This window comes from Equus quagga, chromosome 1 (assembly GCF_021613505.1).
Source record: "Equus quagga isolate Etosha38 chromosome 1, UCLA_HA_Equagga_1.0, whole genome shotgun sequence".
Lineage (NCBI taxonomy): Eukaryota > Metazoa > Chordata > Mammalia > Perissodactyla > Equidae > Equus > Equus quagga.
The window spans coordinates 105,447,506-105,475,293 of record NC_060267.1 but is presented as its reverse complement, the minus strand read 5'-3'; the positions used below and the strand labels follow the sequence as shown (position 1 = coordinate 105,475,293).

At 54.3% G+C, this 27,788-nt stretch overlaps 1 protein-coding gene across 12 annotated transcripts in view; it reads right to left on the bottom strand.

The window, feature by feature from the left end:
* The window catches only part of ATP2B2 (ATPase plasma membrane Ca2+ transporting 2), a 355,046-nt gene that overhangs the window by 32,757 nt on the left and 294,501 nt on the right, over nt 1–27,788 (bottom strand). For 10 of the 12 annotated variants that reach the window (XM_046675025.1, XM_046675014.1, XM_046675088.1 and 7 more), the window contains 7 exons: nt 26,044–26,169; nt 24,370–24,402; nt 23,153–23,212; nt 18,069–18,110; nt 17,096–17,254; nt 13,825–14,039; nt 10,314–10,556 (listed from right to left, as the gene is read on the bottom strand). In XM_046675025.1, the coding sequence (XP_046530981.1) occupies nt 10,314–10,556; nt 13,825–14,039; nt 17,096–17,254; nt 18,069–18,110; nt 23,153–23,212; nt 24,370–24,402; nt 26,044–26,169 (878 nt within the window). The remainder of the gene's footprint in view (nt 1–10,313; nt 10,557–13,824; nt 14,040–17,095; nt 17,255–18,068; nt 18,111–23,152; nt 23,213–24,369; nt 24,403–26,043; nt 26,170–27,788) is intronic. The other 2 variants (XM_046675097.1, XM_046675105.1) reach the window with 1 other exon arrangement.

Sequence of the window (27,788 nt, the reverse complement as noted above, 5' to 3'; positions counted from 1 at the left end):
CCCCCCCCCCCCCCCCCCCCCCCCCCCCCCGCCCTGGCAACCACTAACCTGTTCTCCATCTCCGTAATTTGCCACTTCAAGCATGTTATATAAATGGAACCAAACAGTACGCAAACCTCTAGAGATTGGCTTCTTTCCACTCAGCACCGTCCCCCTGCAACTCAGGCAAGTTGTTGTATGTGTCAACAGCTTGCTCCTTTTCATTGCTGACTAGTATTTCATGCTACAGATGGACCGTCCCTTATAATTTCAAGTTAGGCTGAACCAAAGGCAACTGCTATTTCTGTGTGTCAGACTCGTCAAGCACTGTCAATTTCGCGTCGTTTAACCTCACGTATGTTGGTGTAGCTCTGTTTTGCGTGTTGAAAACTTCACGCAGGGAGGCTGTGCACATTCTTCTGTAACTTGCTTTACTCACATAACATTACATTTTTCAGGGTTGTCCATGTTAATGGCACTAGTCTGTTCCTTTTTAACTGCTCCGTGGATCCCGTTCTATGAATGAGCCATAGTTTACTCATCCACGCTCCAGGTCCCTCCCTCTCCCCTTCTCTCCACTCACTCATTCGGCACACACTCATAAGCACCTGTCAGGTGCTCTCTGCCAGGTGCTGGGCTGTGTGAGCACCACAAGCCCCTGCCCAGAGACCCTCAGTGAAATCACCGACCACACCACCCAGCACCTCCCACCCACTCCTGTGCCCTCCTGGACAGCGCTGTCTCATGCTTCTGGCCCCACCCCTCCCTGCCAGGTGCACTCCTCCTCGCCCTTCCAGGACCAGCTCCGATATCTCCTTGTCTTTGAAAACTGCTTCGTAGACCTGCCTCCCCCTGAGTAAAGAGTTGCATTCTTTTCCTCTCCAGGTTCTCAGGGCCAGCACAGATCCAGCACACAGTAGGCTCTTCCTAATTGTTTGCCGGATGGCTCAGTGCAGATCAGGCTGGTGGGGAGGCGCAGGTTAACAGGTCAGAACAAGATCCCTCCATGCGGACGCTAAGGGTGGGATGAGCAGATGCCTGGGAGTTCACGTTTGCAGGTAAACGCACCTCCCACGTGCACCAGCCCCCACTCCCGCCCCCGCCACCTATACCCACTCAGACCACTTATATAAAATTAACACGCAGCGACTCCTCAGAAGGCAGCTTTTGGAGCGGTAAACACATCAGAGATAAACCCAAACCCCAGAGAGATTTTGAAGGGGAATAAACACCCATGAACATGCCTGTGTCCCCACCATCAGGGGCTTCTCAGACCAGCCCTGCACAGGAACCCTCCGATCCTCACCCTCAGCCTCCCTCGTATTGTTCCAGAGAGCAGCCCAGGCAGGCAGAAGATGGAGTCCAGAGGATGCCGGCAGGGCTGGGCTGTGAAGGGGACAGGACGGCAGACGCACATGTCCCTGGCCTACACCCCCTTCCGGAGTTAGGGCTTGGGCCCAGGGAGCAGACCTGAGCCCTGTGGGCTTGTGGGCATTGATAACAGGGTGGTCCTAAGACCCAGGGATTCATAGCCTTAGCCCCCAAGCTCTGGTCCTCAGTTTCCCCATCTGCAGAATGGAGAGGCTGGAGCATATGATCTCCAGCTAAGAGAAAAACCAACCCTCCCCTTCAAGCAGACGGTGGTGAAGGATGGTGGGGCATGACAGAGCTGCAGGCCCCTCAGCGCGGGCTCGGGAGCCGGGCGCGAGGAACGAGGCTCAGAAGGCCGTCTCTGCTCCCAGGCCCCGAGAGCTGTGTCCCCAGCAGCACGGGCCTCGGAAGGCCCCCGACTCCCACGCTCTCTGCTGGGACTTGATTTGGAAGCAGCGGAAGCTTCCATACAGCTTCCCATTTCTGACGTTTGGGAAAAGAAATTCTAAATGCTCCGCTTTGTCTCTGCAGCGTGCCGTTACACTGTGCTTTTAAAATTTATATATTAATTTACTTTTTTCTCTCTTTTTTTTTTTTTTTACAATTTTATAATTAACCTTCTGGTGATTTCCAGAGTTTTATGTATCTTCCACAACAGTTTTTTCCCCCCTCCACTAATGAAAGAAAATGATGACACCGAGGACTTAAATAAAAATGCCTAATTACTTATTTGCCCAAGAGAGCGAGCGGTTATGCCTGCGAACAGCCGGCATTTTATTACCCTCTGTGAAATATTTTAATTTTCCTCTAAAAGGATTTCAAACAACCCATGGTTGCAAACGGCAGAGCTGCCTCCTCCGTAACTCGATTTGTTTCTGTGATCTTGAGCTCTGAGATCGCCCACGTGCAGTACTGAGAGGCAGGGACCCACCCTTTCTTGCCTTCGGCTTTTTTTATCTTGACAAACTCAGAGGTTTTGCTGTGGCTGCAGACTTTCCAAGACCCTTCCATTTCCAGGGCTCCGATTCTGCAAAGGAGTTAAGGCGTTGGTTTTGAGGGACAGGCATCGGGGCCAGGAGGGAAGTGACTTGCTCCCAGTCACAGGCCTGCGGAGGGTCAGGCCTGGGGCAGAGCGTTGCCCGGCACACTGCCCTGAGTCCTTTGGGAGTGCTGGGGGCAGCCACAGGCATCATTTTGAGGGGACAATTCAGCTCCCTTTTTGGGATGCTAGGCAGTGACTGGAGCTAAGATCAAGGAATGATGACCTGAAGACCTGCAAGTTGTAAGTAACACCTACAAAAATGAGACTAAAAAAACATGGCTGGCACGCACTACCTCACACCGGGTAGGACGGCTATCACAAAAACAAAACAGGAAACAGTAAGTGTTGATGAGGACACGGAGAAACTGGAATCCTGTGTACTGTTGGTGGGAACATAAAATGGTGCAGCCACTGGGGACAACCGTTTAGTGGTTCCTCAAAAAATTAAAAATAGAATTACCGTACCCAGGAATTCCACTTCTGGGTACGTACCCCAAAGAATTGAAAGCGAGACTTGAAAAGATGTTTGCACACTCATGTTCAAAGCAGCAATATTCACAATAGCCAAAAGGTGGAAGCAACCCAAGAGTCCCGTGATTGGTGACTGGATGATGAAATGTGGTCTATACAAACAGTGGAATATTATTCAGCCTTAAAAAGGAAGGAAGCTCTGACACACGCGACAACATGGACGACCTCTGAGGACATTATGTTGAGTGAAATAAGCCAGTCACAAAAGGACACACGTTGTATGATTCCACTTATATGAGGTCCCTAGATAGTCAGAAACACAGAGACAGGGAGTAGAGTGGGGGTTGCCAAGTGCTGGGGGAGGGGGAATGGGAAGTTAGTGTTTAATGGAGACAGAGTTTCAGTTTGGGAAGATAAAAAGTCCTGGAGAGGGATGGCAGTGATGGCTGCACAGTGTGAATGTATTAATGACACTAAACTGTACACTTAAAATGGTTAAGATGGTAAATTATGTTATGTGTATTTTACCACAATTTTTTTAAAAACCTCAAAAAAAACCCCAAACAACCCAACAACCATGGCACAGTAAACTGTAGCAACTGCAACGTGATGATGTGGTTGAGAGGGCGTGAGGAGACCGGCTGCCCCTGAGGCAGAGCCCCCCTCCGAGGCCCGGATGCACTGCCAGCCTCAGCAGCGGCGCCCATCTTCGCATGCCCACCTGCTCAGCGCTTCGCTACGCTCTTCCCGAGCATGATGTAGCAGTGTCCTTCCAGCTCCCTGGGAGGCAGGCTGCCACCACCCACCTGACAGTTGTGCACACGGAGGCCTGGAGGGGCCAGGTCACACTGCAGTAAGTGGCCGAGCAAGGAGCTCACCCTGGTGTCCTGGGCTCTGAGCCCACCGCAGGCGCTCTCCCGGCAGCCTGGCCTCTCCTCACCAGCTTCAGAGACTGCCCGGTTAACCAGGTAACTGGGCAGTGATTGGTCTAGAGTCTAAGATGGGGGTGGGGGGGGTGTCTGTCTCACTTATCTCTGCCTCCCACTGTGGGGTAACTGGTGAGCAACTGTCAAATGAAGAATTTTGTGTTTGTGTGTGGGGGGATGCTGCCAACAGGAGGCCAGATGGGACGGAATTTTGTCAGAATTTTGGCTTCCAGAATTGTCGTCTAAGGGCCTGCCTCCCCAGGAGCTTCCTGGGTGCCAGGCCTCCTGAGGAGCACGGGCGAGCCATGGGATCTCCCCCAGAGGCCACGAAGGCAGAAGGTCAGGGTGGGTGTCCAGGCCGACAGACGGGGCAGGCTGAGATCCCCTGGGAAGCAGACTCCTAGGGGTCCTTCCCAAGCTCCCCAAAGCACTGTGTGTTTGTGTGTGTGTGTGTGCATTTGTGTGTGTGTGTGGAGTGTGTGTGCAGGTGAGGGGGTGGGATGCAGCGATGAACAGCTCTGTTAAAAATCAGAATTCCTCATCTGGGATTATTTGCTTTAAACTCTTCTCCCAGAGGTGGCGTTTGCAAAAAAAACGAAATCAAATCAGTTGTTGACCTCAACACAAAGGCCCCTGCCATTTCACACACCAGAACCACAGCCCACTACCTTCCCCGTTTAATGCCCTGCAAAGGCACTTCCAGAGCCTTCTTCTGGCGCCCCTGGCTTGGCCAGCGCCCAGGCGCAGAGCACGGCTTGACTCAGGGGACTGTGAGGCCCATTCGAATATTCAGTCGAGCCCTGGGATGGGGTCCAGGAGACCTGAGCTCAACTAGAGTCACCCCCCCATTCCCCTAGGTGCTCTAGTTCTAAGATTTATGGGAAACACCATCAGGCAGGTCCTTCCAGCCTTTTGGGGGTTACCGGGGCTCTCGGGGGTAAGGCTCCATTATGGTCACCTCAGCTTAGGATGGAGTATATTGAAGACCTGTGGTTTCTAACTAGGTCAAGTTTGGTTTACTTATTCAGGGAAACCATCCTGCTAAGAAAACCTTTCTTGCTTCTTCCTGCAGAACCACTCCCCTGAGGGGGCTCCCGGAAGATTTGCCTTTCTCTCTATAGTTTGTGTTTCCAGAAATACGGCATAAGCTTCCCACAGTTCAGCCCCACAAGAGCCCACTGTCCATTTAATAATTCAGAGGTTAACTGGAGTGCGAACTGGCTTTAGAACAGGTCTCGTGAAGTATGAAGGTAAAGTCCACGCAGGTGGGTTCAGTGCGCAGAATGAGCGCGGCAGAAAGGAGGACGTTCCCCAAGAGGGCACAGCACCTCCCAAGTCCGAGGGAGCGGCTGGCTCCCTCTGGAGGCTCAGCTGGGGCTCCGAGAAGCAGCAGCGCGACGAGAAGAAGCTGGTGGAAGGCCTGACGTTCAAAGAGTCGGAGGTGACAAAGGAAATCTGAGGGTGTGCCAGGATTTCTGAGGCAGGGAAGCAATTTCTGACTAAAAGACAATTCACATAGCTTCCCTCTGAGGGCAAGTTTACTTCCTAATGATCAGAAAGAAAGATGCTCCTGCCCGCCTCAGAAGGGATGGGGCGTGGCATTGAGGTGGGCCCCTGAGAAGGCACTCATGGGCCGCTTTTCCTGGCCTCCCTACTGGCAGCCTTGGTCCTCACACCATCCTCCACCCCTGCATGGAGGCGGTTCTTCTGAGCGCTGTGAGGAGAGAGCCTATTAAGGGCCCATCTGCTACCACCCGGCTCCCCACAGCCCTCCCGGCCTCACCTCTCAGCATTCCAGCCCTGCAGAAACGGCCAGGCCACCAAAGGCCACATTTCCTGAACGAGCCATGCATCTTTGGGTCTCCGGTCTTTGCAGGGCTGTGCCCCTGCTGGGAATGCCCTTGTCCCCTGCCTGCTTGGTAAACTCCTCCAGAATTCTCTGGGCCCAACTCTGCCACTTGGTGGTTAGGAGCAACATTGGGCGGGTTACTTGACATTTCTGCAGCGCAGTTTTCTTAGCTGCAAGGTGAGAATGGTCATATTTGCCTTGATTACCTGGAAGGGATGTGGAGGGTCTAGCAAGACAGTGGCTGGCAAAGCAAACTACAGAAGGGAAGGCTCAGAAGTAATAATAGAGGTAATAAGAGTAATAACTGATGTGGACTGAGTACTTGCTACATGGTGAGCATTGTGCTGGGGCCCCACAGACATTTTCTCTTCTGATCTTCACAGCAGCCCTGGAAGTGCCTTGACGTGCAGATGCAGCCAGATGAGCCGGGCGTGGAGCTGTGGGGAGCTGCTCCGGCTCTGGACTGACACACCTGGGCTCTAATCTGGGCCCAGCCTCTCATCTGCTCTGGGACTCTGGGCACACTCTTTAACTCCTCCAAGCCTCAGTGTCCTTATATAGCAATTGGAGATGTGATGTCACCTACTTCATGGGGTCATCGTCCATGGCAACACGGGGTAAGCACTCAGTAGTGAGCCTGGCTAAGAGATGTTACCGATTATGATTAATTGTATGCTCACTTTACTGATTGGAAAACAGAGGCTGGAAGAGGTTAAGTGACTTGCTCAGTGGTGGACCTGAGGTCTGAACTCTGATCTGTGGGACTTCAGAGCCAAAGCTCTTAACCATCACTTCCTGGATGGGTGTCAGGACACCTGGATTCTAATTCCACTAACCCACAGGTGACTTAGCACAAGTCTCTTCCCATTTCTGGGCCTCAGAGTAAAGTGAGGGCCGGATCAGGTGGTCTCTAAGGTCTGTGAATCCGTGTACATGACACCCACACAACCTACAACCCACCCTTATAAATACTCATCTAGTTTTTTTTTTTTTAGAATAAAAGGCACTAGCTAATTGGGAGGTCTCTGGAGGAATGCAGACTAGAGAGCTGAGGGCAGTTGTAGAATAGATGAGCTCAGCATGCTGGAGGTACTGCGAGAGAGAGCTGGTGTTGGCCATGGGGCTGGGACTGGGGCCACAAGAACAGGAAAGCAGAACATACAGATAGTCCTGTCCTGAGCCTCTTATCAATTCATATTCATCCATACACCACCCACATATCCATCCATCCACTCATCCATTCATTCATCCATCCACACCCCCATCCATCCACCCATCCATCCACCCATCCATCCCCCTCCCATCCATCCACCCATCCATCCCCCACCCATCTACCCAGCCATCCATCCATCCATCCCCCACCCATCTACCCATCCATCCATCCATCCATCCCCCATCCACCCACCCATCCACCCATCCATCCATCCCTCTCCCTACCTCGTCCTCATCTCATTAATTATACACCTGTACATTTATTCACCAACCAATTCACATACCTCATCCACCCAAACAGTACTTCCCAAGAGCCTATGCCGGGGGAACAGAGATGACTCAGAATGTAAACAAGTTACTTAATCTCTCTGTGCCTCAGTTTCCTGGGGGGAAATGATTACTGTGAGGATGAAATGAATTAGTGAGTGGAAAACGCTTAGCACCACGCCTGGCACATACTCAGCACTCAGTATGATTAGCATTGTTGTTATTCAGCAATAAAACCCCCACTGAAGGGGGATTCATTTGTAGCACGCAGAGGCTAACTAATAAACAAATAGACAGCAGAAGCGCTGAGGTTACAGAAGGAAAGGGTGTGCCCAAAGTCACACAGACAATTAGTGGCAAAGCCAACTTACAGACACCCCGAAGCCAGCTTTTGAGTAGGATGCCCAGACCAGCTTCTCGGTCATTGAAACAATCCTGTAGCATCTTTAGCACAGGGCAGTCTTGGGAAGGCAGGCCTGGGATCCAGGTGGTCAGGGTCACAGCCAGGGCCTGCCAGCCATACGGGGCAAAGGGGTTCTCGAGGACTGCTCTTCCAGGCCCAGAAGGATCCTGAGAAGAGTCAGGGGCTGCTCGATCCAGGGTGGAAGTCCAGCCCCCCTCCACACCAGGCTGGGAAGTCTAGACTGCAGGACATCCTAAACCATGCAAGAGGGGAGAGGGCAGGAAGGCAGGCAATGTCCTCCTCACACCACCCATCAGCTCTGTCTGGGAAACGAGCCCAGCCTGGGAGAACCAGAGCACGGGCAGGGCTGTCCTTCCGCCCCAACGAGGCAGTCGCTCTTCTGTGTCCTCCTGCTGCCTGATGCAGCCCGCCGGCACTGTGAGAGTGAGAGACAGGGTGCGCCAGGCGCTGTGCTAAGCACTTGCCACTTACTGACTCCTCTCATTCTCACAATAATCCCATCATTTCCCCCGGGAAACCGAGGCATGGAGAGGTTAAGTAACGTGTTTACATTCACACAGCTAGTGAGGGCTATGAACCCAGGCCATCTGGCTCCAGAGTGTGAGATTTAACCATCACCTGGTCATGCCAGGGGGCTCTGCTGTCCTTACGCACCAATGGCCCTCAGGCCCTAGCAAGGAGAACCATGTGGCCAGCGTTCTTTCAGGAAAGGCCTAGAAAGAGAGGCACAGACGTCCTAAGACACCACGGTTCAAGGCACAAAAGGGGACACTGGTGCCCGAGAAGTAAGTCACTTGGCCCGATTGCAACCTGAGGACCCCAGCTCCCTGAGCTCTCTCCAGTCTCGGCAGCTACACCTTCTCCCAGGTGGACGGAGTGACCCCTGTCCTTCAAGCCCCCTGGACACAGCCTCTGCCAGCCAATATCTGGAAACGCGCTTTTAGCTCTGCCGCCGCTGCTGTGAGACACGGCCTGAGTGAGACTTATCCCCGAGGAGATGCTCCCACAGCCCTCCTGGCAGGTCCCGGAGCTCCTTCGACTGTAATTGTGTAACATACGTCTCAATCCTAGCCCACCTGGCGGCCCTGCCCGCGCGGCCGCCCCCGTTGCCCGACGCCTGCTCTGGGACTGGCCCCGCTCCCCTCTCTGCCACATCTGCAGGATGCGATCGTTAACAGCATCTCGGTTATTTTAGGAAGGCCTGGGGAACAGAAGAAAGCATTGCTGATCTCCCTTGATTCCCAAATCGGGCTGAGGTGGGGGGGGGGCGGGGGGAGACGACAAGAACGTCACCGTTTCTGGCATCGCCCCCAGGGCTCTCTGTCACCCATCTGCACGCATTCTCCCGACCTACTTTCTCCCTTTGTTAGTGCTGCCTCCCTCGGCCTGCGACTCGGGGATGAGGGCGGGTGGTTGCTCTGCAGCAGCGGAGGTCCTTGCAGGTCCTTGGGGTCCTTGCAGCCCCAGCGTCTGGAGGCAGAAGGCACCTCCTCCCCCTCCCCGGCCAGCCATCGGCCCCCACGCTGCTGACTCACAGTCTTCTCCCCATTTAGATAAAGTTGCTGGCGGCTCCCACCTCAGCCTGCGGGTTCACGCTGGCTCAGGGGCAGAAGGGAGAGGTCAGGGCAGGGGCACATTTGGAGGGTAAGCAAAATGCTCAGCCGCTCACCCAGATGCTCCCACTGCAGAAATGCTCTATGTGTGGGTGCCAGCCGACCTCTGGATGGCCAAGTCTGTGTTTCTCTTCATCTAAATGCTGGTTAATTACAAAAAGGCAGCCTGTGCTTCTAAACCAAACAGGGATGACAGCATAAGGAGTCCAGGCAGCTTAGCTGAGACAGGAATAGGACAGCTTTTCTTAGCAAAACCAGGAATACCACTACTGTTCCTAACAACAACAACGTCGTTGGTGGTAGATTGCTTGTGAAAATGGCCACCATCCCTCCCCTCTCTGAATCCACGCCCTGTGCAACGTGACTCTGTGCTTCTTTCCATCAAGAGCTGGAGTCTACCACTCATATGAGGAATTTAAAATTATGGACTAAGAACAGTTTAGTGGATACCAAGGGAAAGGTGGGGTGGGGGGTGGGCACAAAGGGTGAAGTGGTGCACCTACAACATGACTGACAAACATTAATGTACAACTGAAATTTCACAAGATTGTAACCTATCAATAACTCAAAAAAAAAAAAAAAAAAAAAGAGCTGGCGTCTATTTCCCCACTCCTGAGTCTGGGCGGGCCTCTGTGTTGCCCACAGGACACGGCAGTGACAATGTGAATAAGACTGCTGGAGGAGGGGCAACCACACGGAGCCGAGGAGGATCAGCCCAGCGGAGGCCATCTGAGATCAGCCTGCAGTCCTGCCAAGATCAGCAGAGCTGTCCACTTGAGCCGCTGCAGAGGCATGAGGGAGCCTCGCCGAGACCAGAAGACCCACCCAGCTGAGCACAGCCTCAACTGCTCTCACAGAATGATGAGCCAAATGCAGTTTGGTTTTAAGCCGCTAAGTTCTGGACTAGTCAGGTAGCCAAAGCTAAGTACTTAGGGAGGGGGAGGGCAATGAGAGCAACTAAAGAAACACAACTAACAACAATCTTCTTTTTTGTTATACAAACATCATAGCTAAGCCAAAGAGAAACAAGTTGCTTACTATGTAGCCACCCCCAAATAGATCATCAGGACTTTAAAACAAATCCCATTGCTCAGCCCGGCCAGGGCGTCTGCATCACCACGTGGATCTTGCTCCCCCTGGTGGGGGCTGCACCACTTACCAGAATCTTGGTGGTGTAGGCGCTGTTGATGGCGATGGCGTTGACCAGCAGCTCCATGGTCTTGGCGTTGATGGAGCTGGGGTCGGGGATCTCCTTGTAGTGGACGTCGCCGACGTAGGCCTGCACCACTGTCATGCGATTGGTGGTCAGCGTGCCCGTTTTGTCCGAGCAGATGGCGGTGGCATTGCCCATGGTCTCACAGGCGTCCAGATGGCGTACCAGGTTGTTGTCCTTCATCATTTTCTGGGGAAAGGGGCAGTGAGAGGGTGACAGTGAGAAGAGGGAGCTGGGGGCCGGGGCCCGGGGCAAACTCACAGTAAATGAGGTGGGGCTGTCATAGCCCGCCCCTCTGCTGCCCTCACAGGCAAAGCATCCTGGTTGCTGCAGCCTCTGACTTCTGGGCTCTTCTTGTGTGTGCAATTTATTAGTGGAGCTATTTAAAAGATTTAATTGGCTTAATTTGGATTACAGAAGCAATTTGTATTCTTTACGGAAAAGAATGGTAAATTAAGGTTAGGTCCTCTCTAATTACTTCAAATATTTTTCTCTTACATCCTAATAGAAATAAGCATTCCTTATTTGATTATGGGTTTTCTCAAATGTACCATCTTTCACTGGTACTTGGTTTTCATTGTTACTTTGGTTTCATCAAAAGTAAATAAATTTATTTACATAAATAAATTTATGTGTTTATAGACATAAGACAATAGCTGGAAAAATATCAAAATATTAGTGTCATTATTTCTGGGTGATATAATTATAGGAAATTTTTATTGCCTTGCTTTTAAAATCTATAGATTCTATTTTTTCTACAATGAATACATATTATGAGTTGCATAATAAAAATCACAAGTTTCTTTTAAATATAGATACACAAAAAAGAAAACAAATCAGCCATAATGCTGCCACCCGGAACTGATGCATCTCATATAGCAACATCCTTTGTTTCTAAATTTATAACAAAAATGGAATCCTGCTATCCATATTATCATTAATTTTCTTGTATTCGCCTCCCTTTGTCTCTTTCCAGCTCCATACTTCTAGCTTCTTCCAGGTTCTCAAGCAAGAAATGCATGTAAAGTAATTCTCAAGGAACCAGCATGCAACGCAGGCCCTCTGGACACAGTGACCCTGTCAGGCAAGGAGGGACATCAAAAGCTGCTCGAGGCTGAATCAGACGTAGTTCTAGTCTGTTCCTAGGAACCTGATTTCCTGTAGTCTTGCTCCTCATTATAACTCTTTACAAGGGTAAAAAAGGAGTGCCCTTGGAATAATTTTAATAGCAGTTCATGTTACTAAAAAATGAGTATTGGTAGGATTATATGAGATGGTAGCTCTCTTATAACCTGTGATGATAGTAACAATAAATGTATGTTGCGCAGACGATCAAGAGCAATTTGAATTTGCAACACGCTTCATAGTTTGCAAAGTTCTTCCGCACTTATTTTCTCATCTGATGTTATAAGAATCCTGTGGAACCTTCGAGGATGCTCGTAATCCTTTGGCAGTTGAAGAAGCCGAGGGAAAGCGACCTGACCAGGCTCACACACCTAGTGAGAGTTAAAGCTGGGACTTGAACCCAGCTCTGTTCCACCTCATAGCCTGGATCATCCCACTGGGACTCCGCCCACCTGCACCTCTGCGGAAGATTTGTCTGTTGGGCTTAAGAACGCATAGGCCTGTGCTGCCTAGGATGGTAGGAACTGGAAACGGGGCTGGTCTGACAGGAAATGTGCTGTAAGTGGAAAACACACGTCGGCTTTTTAAGACTTACTATGAAAAGACAAATGGCAAAATATCCTGCTAGTAATTTTCATACTGCTTGTTGGATGGATAATAATTTGGACATATTGGGTTAAATAAATTATATTATTAAAATGAATTTCACCTGTTTCTTCTTACTTTTTCTTTTTAATGTGGCTTCTAGGAAATTTAAAGTCACACGTGCAGATCACATCGTGCCCCTACTGAACTGTGCTGATCCACGCGGTCACCTCTGTTCCGTGGACGGCGGCCCCCAGGGCGTGGGTCCAGGCTCAGAAGGCGGAGTTTGCCTCAACTGGCATGGGTGCTGTGCTAAGTTTATCAAGCGACCGTACAAGTAACACGACTCAAGATGCCCGAAGCGCCGGGTGCCAGAGATGTGAACTGCAGACGGTGCGGAGGCCTAAACACGTCTGTCCGTGATTCCCCCAAAACCAGCTCAGCGCAACTTTCAAGGAGCCCTTGAGCTCAGGTGGGTGGCTGTGGGAGTCCCGACTCATGGCCGACTCAAATCTCCATCTCCAGACCCTGGGCCCCCGAGCAGCATCATATTGTGACCTGTTTGGGCTTTGGTTTGTGGGATGGAGTTTCTTCGAGAACCCTAAAACAGGGAGACGATAAGGGCCGTATCCTTTACACAGAGCTGCCACTTCCTGGCACCTGCCCGGAGATCTCTTTTCTGTATGAAATTACATCGGCGAGCCCAGCCCAAATGCCAGCTTGGAAACTGATGCTTGCTGTGCCCTTGGGCGGCTCTGCCAATGTCTGGGAGCCAAGGTCTTGTTTGTAAACATGCCCAGGCCTCTGCCCTCGCAGAGACATCCTGGCCTCGGGGCCCTGGGAAACAGGACTGCAGGGTCCTGCCCTCCAAGGAGGGGACCATGGGGCCAACAGGGAAGAGAAGCTCAGGGTGTGAGGACCTGGGGTGAGCCAGGCTGGAAGGCCCCCAAGAGGGTCAGATGTACAGTGCCCACAGAGACACTGGCCCACCCAGCCCAGCATTCGGGCTTCACGGATGGCCAGGGGCCTGGGAGCAGGGCAGGTGGGCGCGTGCCATCAAGGCAGCACGTAGGAACGCCCCACAGCTCCCACAGCATTCATGGCCCACCTGTCCTGCGCCGAACTGCCCTTAAGACCTCATATTTTCAGCCCATCTCCTGAGATGAGGGGGTGTCCATAAAATCGACAACCTTTTTGTTTTGGGTTTATCTCTTCCAAACTTTAGGGAGCAACCTCTGAGATTAGTTGTGTAAGTTCTCCGGCTACCATGGGGCCTCTGACCACGACGGCCAGACCCCTGTCTACATTCCGAGGGATGGGGATGGGTTTGGGCCTGCATGGTGACATCTGCTTTTAATTTTTTTTTTTAAATTGAGTCGACTGTCAACGTTTAGACATCAGAAGGTTCATATTAAGTCCAGGTTTCTGGCTTCCCTTGAAAAAATGTGAAGATCTGGCAACACTAAGGCCTGCATCTCCTCAAGGTGACACTTGGCTGGGCTGAAGAGGGGCTGTCCCCTTAGCCAGGCTGTGGCTCTCTGGTTTGCCACAGGTCCCCGGACTCCCCGAGGACATATGAGTTTTGGGTTCCAGCACGCATCCTCTCTCTGAGCTTCCAGTGTGTCCACTCCCTCCTTAGCTCTTCTCCCCACCCCAGCCCTGGCCCCACCCGCCACCCACAGACCCCCGGCTGGTGGCAGCCGATCTCAGCAGCATCAGCCGGCGGGTACCGCTCGGTCCCTCTCACCTTCACGGAGTAGGCCAGCGAGATGGTGACGGCCAGAGGGAGCCCCTCGGGCACGGCGACCACCAGCACCGTCACGCCGATGATGAAGAACTTGACAAAGTACTGCACGTAGACGGGCGTGCACTCGGGCAGCCACGGCTTCTTGTTGACCACGAAGGTGTCCACCGTGAAGTAGAGCACCAGGATGATGACGGTGATGGCCGACATCACCAGGCCTGCAACACCAGGTGGGGGAGCCGCTCAGGGGCTCTCCTCAGGTGGAGGCCCTGGGAAGCGAGACGTGGCCCAAACCCTCGGACAAAAGGGCTCTGGGTCAGACAGGCCCTCGCTCACATCCCAGCTCTGCCACTTACTTGCTCTGTGGCCTGGGGCAAGTCCTTGATCCTCACAGAGCCTCGGTTTCCTCCTCTGCCCAATGGGGATGCCTATTTATCTCACACGGTTTTGTAAGGATCCAGTGTGATTAATGCACGTAAAGTGCCTAGCACGTGCCCGACACATAGTAGGTGCTCAGGAAGTGTGCGCTGAGTGAGTGCATGAAAGAATGAGAACCGCTTGCATGGCCCTTTCATGCCATGATGGTGTGCACTCGGTGCCATTTATTTACTCATTCATTCGGGCACATCGTCGTTCCTATGCCAGGAACTAGGGACATGCAGCAAAAAGGACGGAGTCCCTGCCCTTGGGGAGCTGATATTCTAGAGGGGGAGGCAACAAGAAACAAACACAAGAACAAGATAGTTCAGATATGGAAGATGCTGTGACGAAAAACTCCAGGATGACGTGACAGAAAGGGACATGGGCAAAGATGAGAAAACCACCCAAGTGTCCACTGACAGACAAACGGATAAAGGAAATGTGGTCTAGACATACAATGGAATACTACCAGCCACAAAAAGAAGGAAATCCTGCCATGTGTAATACCATGGATGGACCTGGGGGGCATTATGCTAAGGGAACTAAGGCGGACACAGAAGGACTTTTACGAAGAATCTAAAAGAGTCGAACTGACGAAGGCAGAGACTAGAAGGACGGCTGCCAGGGGCTGGGGGAGAGGGGGGGAGCTGCTTTTCAGTGGGTGTAAAGTTTCAGTTATGCAAGACGAGTGAGTTCCAGAGCTCTATGGTCCAACACAGAGCTTGCAGTTAACAATGTGGTATTGTGCACTTCAAAACCGGTTAAGAGGGTGGATCTCCTGTTGAGTGTTCTTACCCGAAAACCAAAACCCAAAAACACCCCACGAAGGAACACAAGGAAACTTTTGGAATTGGTGGATACGGTCAGTACCTCGGTGGTGGTGATGGCATCACAGCTGTATGCAGATGTCGAAACTCATCAAGATGTATGCATTATGTGTGTCATTTTTTGTATAGAAATTATATCTCAATAAAGCTAAAAAGGAAGAAAGTGACAAGGGCTGGTAGGAGTGGCTGCTTTAGCTAGGGTGGGCAAGGAAGACTTCCTGGAGGAGGCGATATTTGAGCAGACAGGAATGATGAGAAGGAGCACCCAGGCGTGGTGGCCCAAGGGAAGAATGATCTAGGTAGGGTAAACAGCGGGGGGCCCTTTTCTGGATGAGGAAATTGAGGCTGGGAGGGGTGGAGAGGCTTGCCCAAGGCCACAGGGCAAGGAGGTGTGGGGGAGTTAGCAGCTGCAGGAGGCTACCTGCCTGGATCCCCTGGGATCCTCCTGCCAGTTCAGCGTGCCCAGCCCGTCTGCAGCAGGTGCTATGCAGATGCTATGCAGATGCTGCTGAGACCGTGCACCTGCAGCCTCTGCCAGAGGAGGAGCAAGCTGGGACGGCTGGCGTCTCCTTGTCAGGAAGTGCCTGGGAGGGCACCCCACCCCATTGTGATGGCCCATATCCAATGGCTGATGTGGGGGTGCAAAGACCAGCCCCCTTGCTGCAAGGCCGGGCAGAACCTGCGGAGGTACCAAGGCTCCGGAGCTCCCCGAGGGGTCAGGTGGAGCCAGGGATTTCTCCAGAAACCTCAGCTGTGTCTGGCTTCTTCCTAGCCCTGGCACATCCCTTACCCTTTCCTGGTCTCACCTGAGAGCACCCCCTCCAAAAATCCCGTGCCCACCCATCGCAGGCTCGGCTTTCAGGGAATTCAGCTCAAGAGAGAAGCAGAGGTGGGATGTGAACCCAGAAGTGCTCGGATCTGAACTCCCTGATTGGCAGGGCCGAGGAGGGGGCGGGAGACCAGTGAGGACTTTGAAGGCCCTGGGATTGCTCTCCTCGCTTCCTTCCCTGCCCCCCCAGCGCCATGTTTCCGTGGAGTCTTTTACGCGGCGGGGATGGAGGAAATCCCCGGGTCCATCGCTCCCCCACCCCCACCTCCAGCTGTGGAGCCTCAGAGCCGCTCTACCCCCATCTGACAGTCGCAAGGGCGGGAAGCCAAGCTCCCAGCAGCCGGGAGCTGTCACCAGGCCTCCAAGTTTAAATATAGACAGCCAAGCCTGTAATTTGCCTCCCTTCTCTGTGCCGTGGTGCCTATAATTAGAGCCGGAGACAGCATGGAGGAGCGAGCAGCCAGGTGGGGAGGCCTGTGCCTGTGCCGCGTCCTTACCCAAGAGGGGAGGCCACGGCCGTGTCAGACGGGCCGGGGCTCACCTTGCAGCTAGGCTGGGCTTCCTGGGCCAGAGGGGCCATCACCAGCCATCACCTATAGCTACTCCGTCAGCTGGGAAGCCCAGCTTTTTGTGCCAAGGTTCAGACAAGGGGCTTCTCATCGGGCACCTGGCACTGCCCTCACCCATTCAGTCTACTCTGCACTGCAGCCAGGTAGTCATTACAGAGCCCAAGTCCACCCCTGCCCTCCCTGCTCAAACCTCTCCCATGGCTCCCACTGTCCTTAGGATAAACCGGAGCTGCAAACTCCAGGCCCTGCAGGATCTGCCCCTCTCCAGTCACCACACCCAACACGCGTTAAGCACTCTGTATTCATAATCTCCTTTCATCCTCATAACAGTCTCTGAAGGAGGGATCACCGGCACCCCAACTTCACAGACTGGGGGCAGCGGCTCAGGGCCAGGTGCAGTGACTCTCCGCCCACGTGCTGCAGCAGCCTGCCCGAGAGCCCAGGCTTTTCAGCGTCACTCCTCTGCCTCTCTAATTGCTAATCAAGTGCCTGTTAAGGACTCGGAGTGGCCTCTGTGCATAGAGAAGGGTGGGTCTCAGGGACCATCTCATGCAGACGAGGTGATGGAAGCCCAGCTGGAGGCAGGGCCCTGTGTCCCCCCGCGCCATCTGCCGCGGCTGCGCACTTACCCGCCTTGCCGATCTGCACGGCCAGCTTGGTGAGCTTGCCCTGCAGCACGGACTTCTCCTTCTTGTGCATGTTGGCCTTCTTCTTGTCGTCGGCATCGCCGCCCTCGGCACTCTTAAGCGGCTGCATCTCCATGGCGGCTGCCCCATCCTGCTGTTTGGCTGCAGGGGGCAGAGCACGCACATGTATACACACACAGACACATGGACACGCACACACAGGTCAGCCTGCCGGGTGGGGATGTTGGTGCCAAGATCCTCCCGCCCACCCCGGAGAGTGTGGTGACACACTTATTCCCTCCCTGTACCCCCGCATGGCTGGCACAGAAGCCCTGTGAGGGGGTCTGCCTCTTTCAGCTGGAGACCCTGGTCCCAGGGCCACTGGCTGCCTTGGACCTGGAATCCAGGACGCAGCAGAGAGTGACATGGCTCCACCCTGGATACCCAGAAGAAGTGGGCTGGGGTCCCCTCTGGGCCTGAACAAGCCCACCAACCCTCCCCCAGGTGGCCCCTCGGCTTTTCCCACATTCAGACAAGACACATACGTTTGGGTTTACCCAGGTGGTCCCTGGGCCATGTTGTTAAGATATTAAGTAGTCACCAGACAGGAGGGACAAAAAAGGAGGCTGAAAAGGTACAAGAGGGTGCCCTCATCCATGGGTACCAAGTCCCCTCCTCCTTCAGTGGACTGCCTGGTGGGCCAGGGGCCCTACCCCTGAGCCCTTAAGGATCTTAAAGAACCAGCTCCAAGTCCTCAGCTAAATGGGCAGCACAGCTCAAAGGCTGGGGAGAAGCTGGCCGCAGGCATCCCCTGTCCTCACCGGGGGGTGCCTCCGTTTGGCCTGGCCCCATGTGAATCAGCCTCACCGCCCTAAAGATGCCAGGCACCCATAGGTGTGGATGTGCCTGCCTCTGGTGTGGTTCTCAGAGCCAGTGGGGAGGGGAACACAGAAGCCGGTTAAGACAAAAGGGTTACCTTTGCTCTGGCTGGCGTCCACATTGCCATCCTGCATTTTACCTACACGACAAAGAATTTTAACAGACAACAGAGAACAGACAACACACGTTGGTCATCACGAAGACGCAACAGGGCCACAGACACTCATGTCACGGAAGGAGGAAGGGCCAAGCCGGCCAGGCAGGCCCCTGAGGTGAGAGCAGACCCGGCCTGTGTGTTGGCTGCAGGGTCTGTCCTGATTGTCTCGGGGCTCGGAGAGAGAGCTTCTGCAGGAATTCTTTTGGCCCCGAGCATCTTACAGATTAAACGACAGCCTCTGAGGGTAAAGGGCAGGAAGCAGAGGAGCAGGAGCTCTCAGGTCCCCAGTGATTAATTTGGTGCCTTTTGTGGGCTGAGAGGAGGTGAAGAGACACGAGAGAGAGAGAGAGAGAGAGAGAGAGAGAGAGAGAGAGAGAGGAGGGTTCTAGAACAGGAGGAGTTTGGCCACTGTGCTCCCTGGTTTCTGTCTCCAGAAGGGGTGGTCTACTTTCTCCTTCTCCTTCTGAAGGCGCGTGAAGCCCCACAAGGAGCGACACATACAAAGGGCTGGCAGGGGCTCCCCAACAGTGGGCCCTGCGGGTCCCCGAGTGTGTCCAGGGGGCTTGGTGGGAGGGCCCTGGCACCTGAGGGGAAGCTGCTGGCCCCTCCCGTCCATCCGGCTGTGTGCTCTTTATTCTGAGTTTGAGGGGGTGCAGGAAAAAGTCAGGTGGGTGGGCTCCCCGGGGCACCACCCAGCCCCGCACATCAGGGCCTGATGCTGCCTGGTGCTGGGGAAAGGGCTGAGTCTGGGGCTCCCCAGCCCCTAGTCAGGGATGCCCGGGGGGTCCTCTCCCCAGGCTTGGCCAGAAGCTTGTGGGCTGTGTTCTCAGTGTGGGAGGTACTGGTGGCCATGGCCCCGTGGCTGAGACACCTGCCCTCACCTGCTGGCACTGCTGAGGGGGGTGGCCTCCTGTCTACTGAGCTCATCAGAGCACTGCCCGCGGGCCTTGCCATCCCGGGGGGAATCTGAGAAGGACGGCCCCCTCGGACGTTTGCTGTGAAGGTGGTTCTCACAGCTCGCATTCTAGGAGAACCCGGCGTGTGCTGGGTGCACGCATGACCTCCACGATGCCATGTAAGCCTCACCACAGCCCTGCGGAGAGGGCTCCTGCACGACCCCATTCACAGATGAGAAGCTGAGGCTCAGAGAAGGACACGGCCTGCTGGCTCTCAGCAAGTAGACAGAGAGCTGGCCCCAAAGTGTGTGCGTGTTTCTGCCCTAGTCGGGGAGGATGCAGCTACCCCCAGCCCCTCTGAGCCCAGGCGAGAGGCGGTGAGGTGGGACTGGTGGGACTGGGTTCCGGAAGGAACAAGCTGTGTGGCTTTACCTCTCCCAGCCTCAGCTTCCACGTCTGTGAAATGGGGATGCGACATTCACATCCCAGAGCCCCTAAAAGTTGCCTTAGAAATAACCACTTGCCCATTCAGCCTTTTGCAGGTTGAAAGGCTTTTGCAAGTGTCACCTCTTGTCCATCTTCCCGACACCCTGTGAAGTGGGGGGCGGGGGAGTCATCATCCCTCACATTTTACAGACAAGGAAATGGAGGCCCCGGGAGGTTCCGAGGCAGCCCTCACTCATGGCGCGTCCTGATGATAACCCTGGGGCTGCATTATCCATTCCACAAACACTGTCATCACCAGCACCATGGCCACGCCATGGGCGCCTCAGAGGGGAGAAGTGGCCTTCCTAGGACCCGGCCCCCGCCCTCTGCAGGGAAGCACAGGGCTGCTCCCACCGCCTCTCACGGCAAAGCGCCAGCGACCCGCCCCGGGGCTGAAAGAGAAAGGCCTCCGTTGCACTGTTGTAAAGTTTTTTTTACTGGATTAAAAAACAAAACAGAAAAAGGCTTTTTAGAGCAAAAAGGAGTGAACTACAACAATTATCTTTATTTTTAAAAATAATTTTACTAACTGGGCTAAAGGGACTAGAGGACCCGCTTCAGTAGCGCGTTTCAGAGGCACAAAGGGGCCTGGAGCCGCACTGCACATTATCAGATGCAATAGCCCGTGTGCGTGTGCGCGCCCATTAGCCAAGCGAGCAATTTCCTCTTTTATTTCCATGGTGACCACGTGGCCAGAAGAATAATCACCAACGCGGGTATTTGAGGAAGGGAGCGGCGTTCTGGGGGTGCTTCGGTGCAGATGGCCTGGTTTCTCAGAACCAAGGGACTTATTCGGGGCTCTCCTCAGCCAAACTGGTGCTCGCCCGGTGTGGGACGGGTGGTGGGACAGCCAGCTCTGGCCCCGCGTGGGACCTGGACGATGGCTGTGTTTCAGGGGACCGGGGATGGAGGACAGGACTCAAGATGGGGAGCAGGGGTGGAGACTCAGAGGCCTCCCTCTGCCTCAGATGCCAGACACAGCTTTTCCAATGCGTCTGTTCTCTTCCTGCATTGCGAGGGACATGGGCGCGAAAAGCACGGATGTGGAGGACTTCTGGGGAGGTGGCCTCATAAACAGGCTTTGGGGAGACAGGCCACTGGCCAGGAGGCCCGGGAGAAGTCCCTTCTCTTCCCCGAGCCTCTATTTGTTCCTCTGTGAAATGAGACAATGCTGACTAGGGTGATGCTGACAAAAAGCCCTGTGAAGCGCCGTGTAAATGGCTGGAGTTGAGAGTGATGTATTTCTAATCACGATTCTAAGTGATGTATTAAATAGCGATATATTAGTAAATGTAAAAGAAAAGAATAAAGGAATAACGACAGTCCTAATGCCTGCGAGATGGATGGAATGCGGCCACCTTTCAGTCGGGAGGGGCTTGGGGGAGTGGGGGGGGGGGGGGGGGGGGGGGGGGGGGGGGGGGGGGAATACCGCCACCTGAGCTCAAATCCGGATTCATCCCGATTTGGCTCAGAGGAAAGAGGGGACGGGGACAGTTAATTCTCTGCCTCACCAAGGCTCAGCCTAGTGCTTCTCAGCCATGAAGGCGCTCCGGAGCCCGGGCAGCTTGTTAGAACGCAGATTCTCATTCAGCAGTTCTGGGGGGGCCTGAGAGTCTGCATTTCTAACAAGCTCCCAGGAGATGCCCAGGCTTCTGGTCCTCTAATCACATTCTGAGTAGCAACGGTCTAGAGCACTGTTTCCCAAAGTATATACTGGGAGTGTACCAATCCTACAAGATTCAGCCAGGAAAGGTCCTGCAGCCAGACCAGCCTGGGAACCCCTGCACGGCTCTGTAACTCTCCACTATCCGCCAGCTTATTCAAGGCTCTGAGAAGTCCTGCAATGAGGAAGAAACAAATTCTATCCAGTGGTTCTTAAGCATCTTTGACCACAGGAAACTTTTCTTGTGGGGAAGACCTTGTGAAGTTTACAAGACACACTCCACGGGACATCCTGGATCAGGAAGAGGAACACACACTTTAGAGCCAGCCAGGCCTGGGTTCAAATCCCAGCTCTGCTACTTTCTAGCTCTGTGACCTTGGGCTAGTGTCTTGATCCCTCTGAGCCTCAGTTTCCTCATCTTTAAAATGGGGACAATAAATTCTGCATCACAGGGCTGTCATGAGGATTAAATGAGACGGCGAGCATGAGATGCTGGCGAGGGGCCTGGTGTACAGGAGAGGTGGCCACGAAATGACAGTTCCCCATCTTCCCTGCAGTTTTTCTGGGGATACCTGGAGTTTTCTGCTCCAGTTTGGAAGTGAGGCTGCCCCTTCTCAGGGACCAGCAGCCAGGATGCTGTCTATTGGTTCAGGGAGCCCAGCAGGCGCAGCGCCCGGGGGCTCAGGACGCCACCTCCGTTTCCTCCCCCACCGTGGGTCTGCCCGCCTCGGTCCTCCCTGTCATCCCTCCGCCACCGTCCCTGACGCATGACGTCTCCCACAGCCCAAGCTGTCCTCCTTCCTTCTCCTGCGCCTGAAATAGACCACGCCCAAATCAGCCTTTCTTGGCAAGGACGGCACTGCTCGAGGAAGCCCAGCCCTGACAGCACCTGAGGTGCGTCCATCTCAGGTCACTCTGAATCCGGGTGGCTCAGCCTGAGGTCTGGCCAAGGGATGCGAGGATCAGGTGGGACAAGATCCCCACGTCTTCTGGGAGTGGGGAGGAATAAATGATACAACGGATGAGAAACCCCATGCCCGACACGCAGCGATGCTGGAGGGAAGGCTTTTCCCTCTGCCTCCCTCCATCTGCAGGAGCGATGGGCTCAGGGCTGAGCCCGAACGGCTCTCAGCAGTTCAGGAGCAGCCTGGGGAACTCTTACATGACCTAACTGGAGCATAGGGGATGTATCTGAAGATGGGAGGGTAGAGAGATAAGAAGTCTTCTACAGGCTTGGAGGCAAGTGAATGGAATTCCTCCCTGCTGTGTGTAAAGAGGTTAGGATGCAGACCCCAGGTCCAGTAGCAGCCCTCCACCCCCACCCCAAGGAGCCAGGAAGAATGCAGAGACTCAGAACAACGCTCCAGCACAGGCAACAGCTTGAAACACCGGTCCACATCCAGGGGACAAAACTAGGCTCGAGCCCAAGCGAACCCCTTGCCCATCCGCTCTGTGAAAGAGAAGAGGAAGAAACGTCCGCCGCGGGCTCAGCCATGCTACAGGGTGGGGCCAAGGAGCTGAACCCTGGCCTGGGTCCCCCCGGCTCGAGGGACTTTTAGAGTTAGGGATTGGAGCTGTCACTGGGGACCCAGATGCCAGCTTCAGCCCAGGTCCTGAGCCCAGGCCTTCTTCCCAAAGCCGGGCCCAGGAATGTGCTTAGGAGAGGGTCACACCGGGTGGGATACTGCTTCCGGGGGGCCAGATCTGAAGCCAAGGTCATGTCCCTCTCCTGGGCTCCACTGGGGGTCAAGGGCACCACAGGAGTCAGCGCTATTCTGGCAGCCACGAGCGGGCGCCGAGCTGATTCTCTGGTGGGTGGCCCCTCTCCTAAGCACCTACCCCACATGAGAGGTTTGTCCCAGAGCCGCCCATGCACATCCGAGAATGTGCAGTCCAGAACAGGGAGAGGCAAGCCCAGAGCCGGGGCGGAGAGAGATGCCCGTTCACCCGAGACCGAGAGCTCGCCGGCAGAGACGTACCATTGACTAGGCTGGTATTTGCACTATCGGCGGCGTTTGAACTTGCCGCACCATCGGCCTCTGCGGGGGTGGGAGGGATGGAAAATGCAGTGTGTCACAATGGAGAAACGCAACAATGCAAACAGCAACAACAATACAGACATGAACCAACTTGTGCGAAGTGATGACTATATTCTTAAAAAAAAAAAGTCTCCCTTGGAAATCAAGAAACTCAAATTGGGTGAGGGGTGTGTGAAATGTTCCCACAGAGATGCCACAGGAGTTGGGGGAGAAAACTCAGACATGGAGGGTCTTTGAAATAAAACATGGAGGATGATCAACGTGGTTAGGCGGGATGGAACTGCTGTGTGGTAAGGTCTGGACCAGTGCGCCCTGTTGGCACAGCCAATCAGGCAGGTCTCCCTCAGAGAGGGTTCCACGAGGAGAGGGGGTCTGGCTGCCCATCAGGGCCAGAGGGGCCCATGGCCAGGAGTCAATTCAAAATATTCAACAGCCGGTACAGTACGGCACCAGCCATTCTGAATGGGTGTTCGCTGCGACAACCACCACCGCGTCCCGGTAGAACATCGGCTGATGGTGGCGACTTAGCAGGATTCACACCCTCGACTCAGGCCACTGCCCATGGCCACCTCCTCCTTCCCTAACCAGCGCCCTAGATTGCCTTGGTGACCTCCATGCGTGCCACCATTTAAAAGGTGACATCGAGCATGTTGCATTTTGCACGAGACAGGGGAGATACGAGCGAGTTTTCCTTAATTTACAGATTAAAAATGATATGAGATGGTCAATTCACTCTTGTTCTTTCTCGGGATGGGGAAACGGGTTCTGTGGGAAGGAGAGGGAACAGACGCTCCCGGGTGAGGTGGACACGCCGTGTGGCAAGGGGAAGCCGGGATGAGCTGTGTGGGTGCGGCAGGGATGGCAGGGCTGTGGTGGTGAGCAGGGCTGAGCACCGTGTGGAGACAGTGGTGGTGCCATGCACACTTGGCCGGCAGGGGGCAGCACCTGGAGGGTAAGTAGGCAGAGGGGGGCGGTGCTGGCTGGTCACGTGGGGCTGGATCACACCGGGGCACAGTGGAGGGCCTGGTGGTGCCCAGCCTCCAGCTGTCACGTGGCCTCCTCCAGCTGTGTGCTGGGGGTGTGGGGCCAGGGCTCGGTGGTTAAAGGCTGCTGCTATTTGTAAAAGCCACATCTACCCTGAGGGCGTCTTACTGTACCTGGTAGCTGAAGGCCATCCCCCTTCTTCACACCTGTGTGATGATTTTGGAGACATGTTAATGAGGAGAAGCACACACAGCCTGCTCTGTGCACATGTGCACATGTGCTCATGCACACACACACACGCATGCACACACACGGGCACGCCGGGGTCGTCCTGAAATGCGCACCCACGGTTGGTGGGCTCTAAGTGATGTCCCTGGTGGAGTGATGAGACGGGAGTGCCGAGGGGGCCCAGCCCTGGCCGTGCTGCTCACGGGAGCCTGGGAGGCTGGGCTGCCCCCGTCTCCCTCCGCCACCTCCCCTCCACGTCCCACCTCTTCCCACTACACTGACACCCCCATCTCACTGGGGTGCAGGAATGCACTCAGCAAGGGACCCGACCTGTGCTTTGGGGCAGGAGATGCCTGTCTTCCTATTGGTATTTTCAAAAATACAGGCCTGGCCCGTGGGAGCTTCTGGGTGCTTCTGCCCCTCATCCTGGCCCCAGAGAGGCCAAGGAAACGGGTGACGGCTGCCGCAACCTGCCCAACGGCCCACATCTGCCAAAAGCTGCCTGCACCCTGGGGCCACAGCTGGCCACAGCTTCTGCGTCACTGTGTGGACACTGTCCTGACACCCTGTGGGCCTCTTGGCCAGGACTCTGTCCTCACTTTCAACCTCAGCTCTCCCTTTGCTCTCTCCAGCCTCTGGATTTCCCAGCTCACAGCTTAGCTCCATTGTTTGTGCTGGTAGGTAGTCAGAAGCTTAGGGGGCCCCACTAGAAAATGAGTTTCACCCTTGGGAGCAAGTATCCTTTGATCACGACCCAGGCCCTGTGCCTCGTTGGCCTCAGAGCTGGAGGGCAGGGCTGCCCGTAAAACTCAGGGAGGGGCCACCTGCTATTTCATCTCCTTCCCCTGGACTCCAGGAGGTCTGGGCATTGGAGATCTTCCTCTGAAGACATGAGCGGGGCTGTCCCTGAGACGGAGAGTGGGTGTTGGGTGAGGAGCCGGCTGTGCTGGGCCAGACGCCTGAGCCTTTGGATTTCGGCCCAGCCTGATGGGATTTGGGCTCCTTGTGTCTTCTAAGCATCACCCCCTCTGCTCTGAGAGGCACCTGTGGCCCAGGCTGCCAGCGTGCTGCACTGATGGGGAGCCCAGAGAACAAGGAGTACTGTTCCCAAGGGGGAGTGGGAGCAGAGCTCAGGTGAGGTGGCAGCTCTGGGGGATGGGGGGACTCACAGCAAGGGACCTGGGCCACCTTCCCCAGAAGCTGCTCTGCCACATCTGGGGCGAGTCTGTGCTGGGCGGATACGCAGCTCTGCTCAGCGGAGCTGAGAACAGGCAGGAACATGCCTGGATGGGGATTTCTACTGGATATCAGGGTGATGATGGGACCAGGTCACACTTGAGGCTGGAGACTCAAAGAAGCGCTCAGCACCCTCGATCTGGCCCGGGGAGGGAGGGGCTTCCATGACATGACTGGACAAGACAGAGACTGGGACAAGACCCTGGAGATGGAACAGACAGAGCGCTCCTGGCTGAGCAGGGCCTCAAGGATGCAGGAGGTGGCTGTTGGCACAGGGTGTGGACATAAAAGGCACTCAGTAACTATTTTGTTGAGTGAATGAATAAACAAAAAAATGTGGCCTTAAGAGCTCCTCTCCCGGTCTGCAAGGGGGTTGGGCCTACCTTTCTTGTCTTTCTTCTCCTCCTCCTCGCCGCCAGCCCCCAGCAGGGTAAAGATGATGCCAGTCTGAGAGTTCACGCCCACGGCCGTCACCACCATCCGTCCAGAGCCCTCCATTACATGGGTCCCTGGGGACAAAAGCCAAATTACCATTGCAGGAAAGTTACTGTTGCAGGAGCCCAAGCCCTCCCCAAAGGGGTGGAGGGAGCTTGGCCCCAGTCAGCTCCCATCTCCCTGCTTGCTCAGGGCCTGGGCACCACCCAGGTGCTGTGATGGGCCTGGGGCTCAAACACTGCTGTACCTCAGTTCCCAGGCCCCAAGAGCTCAGGCCCACCACCTACTATCTTCTCCCAGACAGTCGCTTCCTCCTGCTGCCCCCCCTCCCCCCTCCTCTCTCACCCTTACAGGTCACGCAGGGCCCACTCTCGCTTTTCCTTATCAATGGGATCTAGGACTACTTCGCACTCTGCTTAATTCTGTAACCAGCAAAGAAATGCCAGCTAAGCCCTAGACAGGACTCCTTAAGATGGGGTCCAGCCCCACCCAGAGACCTGGGGAAAGAGCACAGGGCTCTGTGAACTTGGATGAGAAAACAATGACTCTCTATTTTAACAAACATCTACCTGAAATTTAGCATTTTTCCCCTGTGAGGAACACAGGCCACAAATCCCAGAAGCGTTAGCGGTGCCCACAACGCCATCACGCGCATTACAGAAATCCCAGGCCCCCTCCTGTCACTTTACGGTGCTGTGCTCACTTATGCTCATCCTTAGGTTACAACGAGGGCAGTTGTTAGACTGACTGCTGGAACTCGTTCTGCAGTGCGCTAATAAAGCACAGATGTTACCATACCACGCTTTCCTTAATTACTTTACCCAAGTTAAGATAACTGGCTTCCTTTGTGATCCAATATATTTTATCTTATGCATTTCAAAGCATTATTCCGAGCAGGGGTGGCATGTGTGGACACCAGGCCACCCCAGGGTCCATGGCGCCAGAGAAGTTAAGAGCCCTTCCTTAGAATTTTAGATTTTTCAAATTGAGATCCAAAGGGCCCTGGAATTCTTTCCAGGGTAGAGAGGGCCCTTTGGTCAGAGTGGCTCCACTTTATTCATCTTTGGGGTTTCCGTGTCAGCTTCTGTTTGACAAGAGAGCCTTGTTGCTACTGTGAGGCAGGCCTCTCCACCGTGCAGGCTCAGGGAGCAATGTGGCAGAGAGAGGATAAAACGCAAAGAAGACTCGTTGAAAATGTGGTCTGTCCCTATGACAGAGTCTGGACACATGGAGCATGTACGACGGAGTCTGTACACGTGGAGAGTCTGTATACATTGAGTGTGTATGATGGAGTCTGTACATATGGAGTGTGAGTGACGTAGTCTGTACACATGGAGTGTGCACGATTGAGTCTGTACACATGGAGTGTGTATGACAGAGTCTGTACATATGGAGCGTACATGATAGAGTTTGTACATACGGAGCGTGCATGATGGAGTCTATAGATATGCAGTGTGCATGATGGAGTCTGCACATATGCAGCATGCATGATGGAGTCTGTACACATGGAGCGTGCATGATGGAGTCTGCACATATGCAGCATGCATGATGGAGTCTGTACACATGGAGCCTGTATGATGGAGTCTGTACATACGGAGCGTGCATGATGGAGTCTGTAGATATGCAGTGTGCATGATGGAGTCTGCACACATGGAGCCTGTATGATGGAGTCTGTACATACGGAGTGTGCATG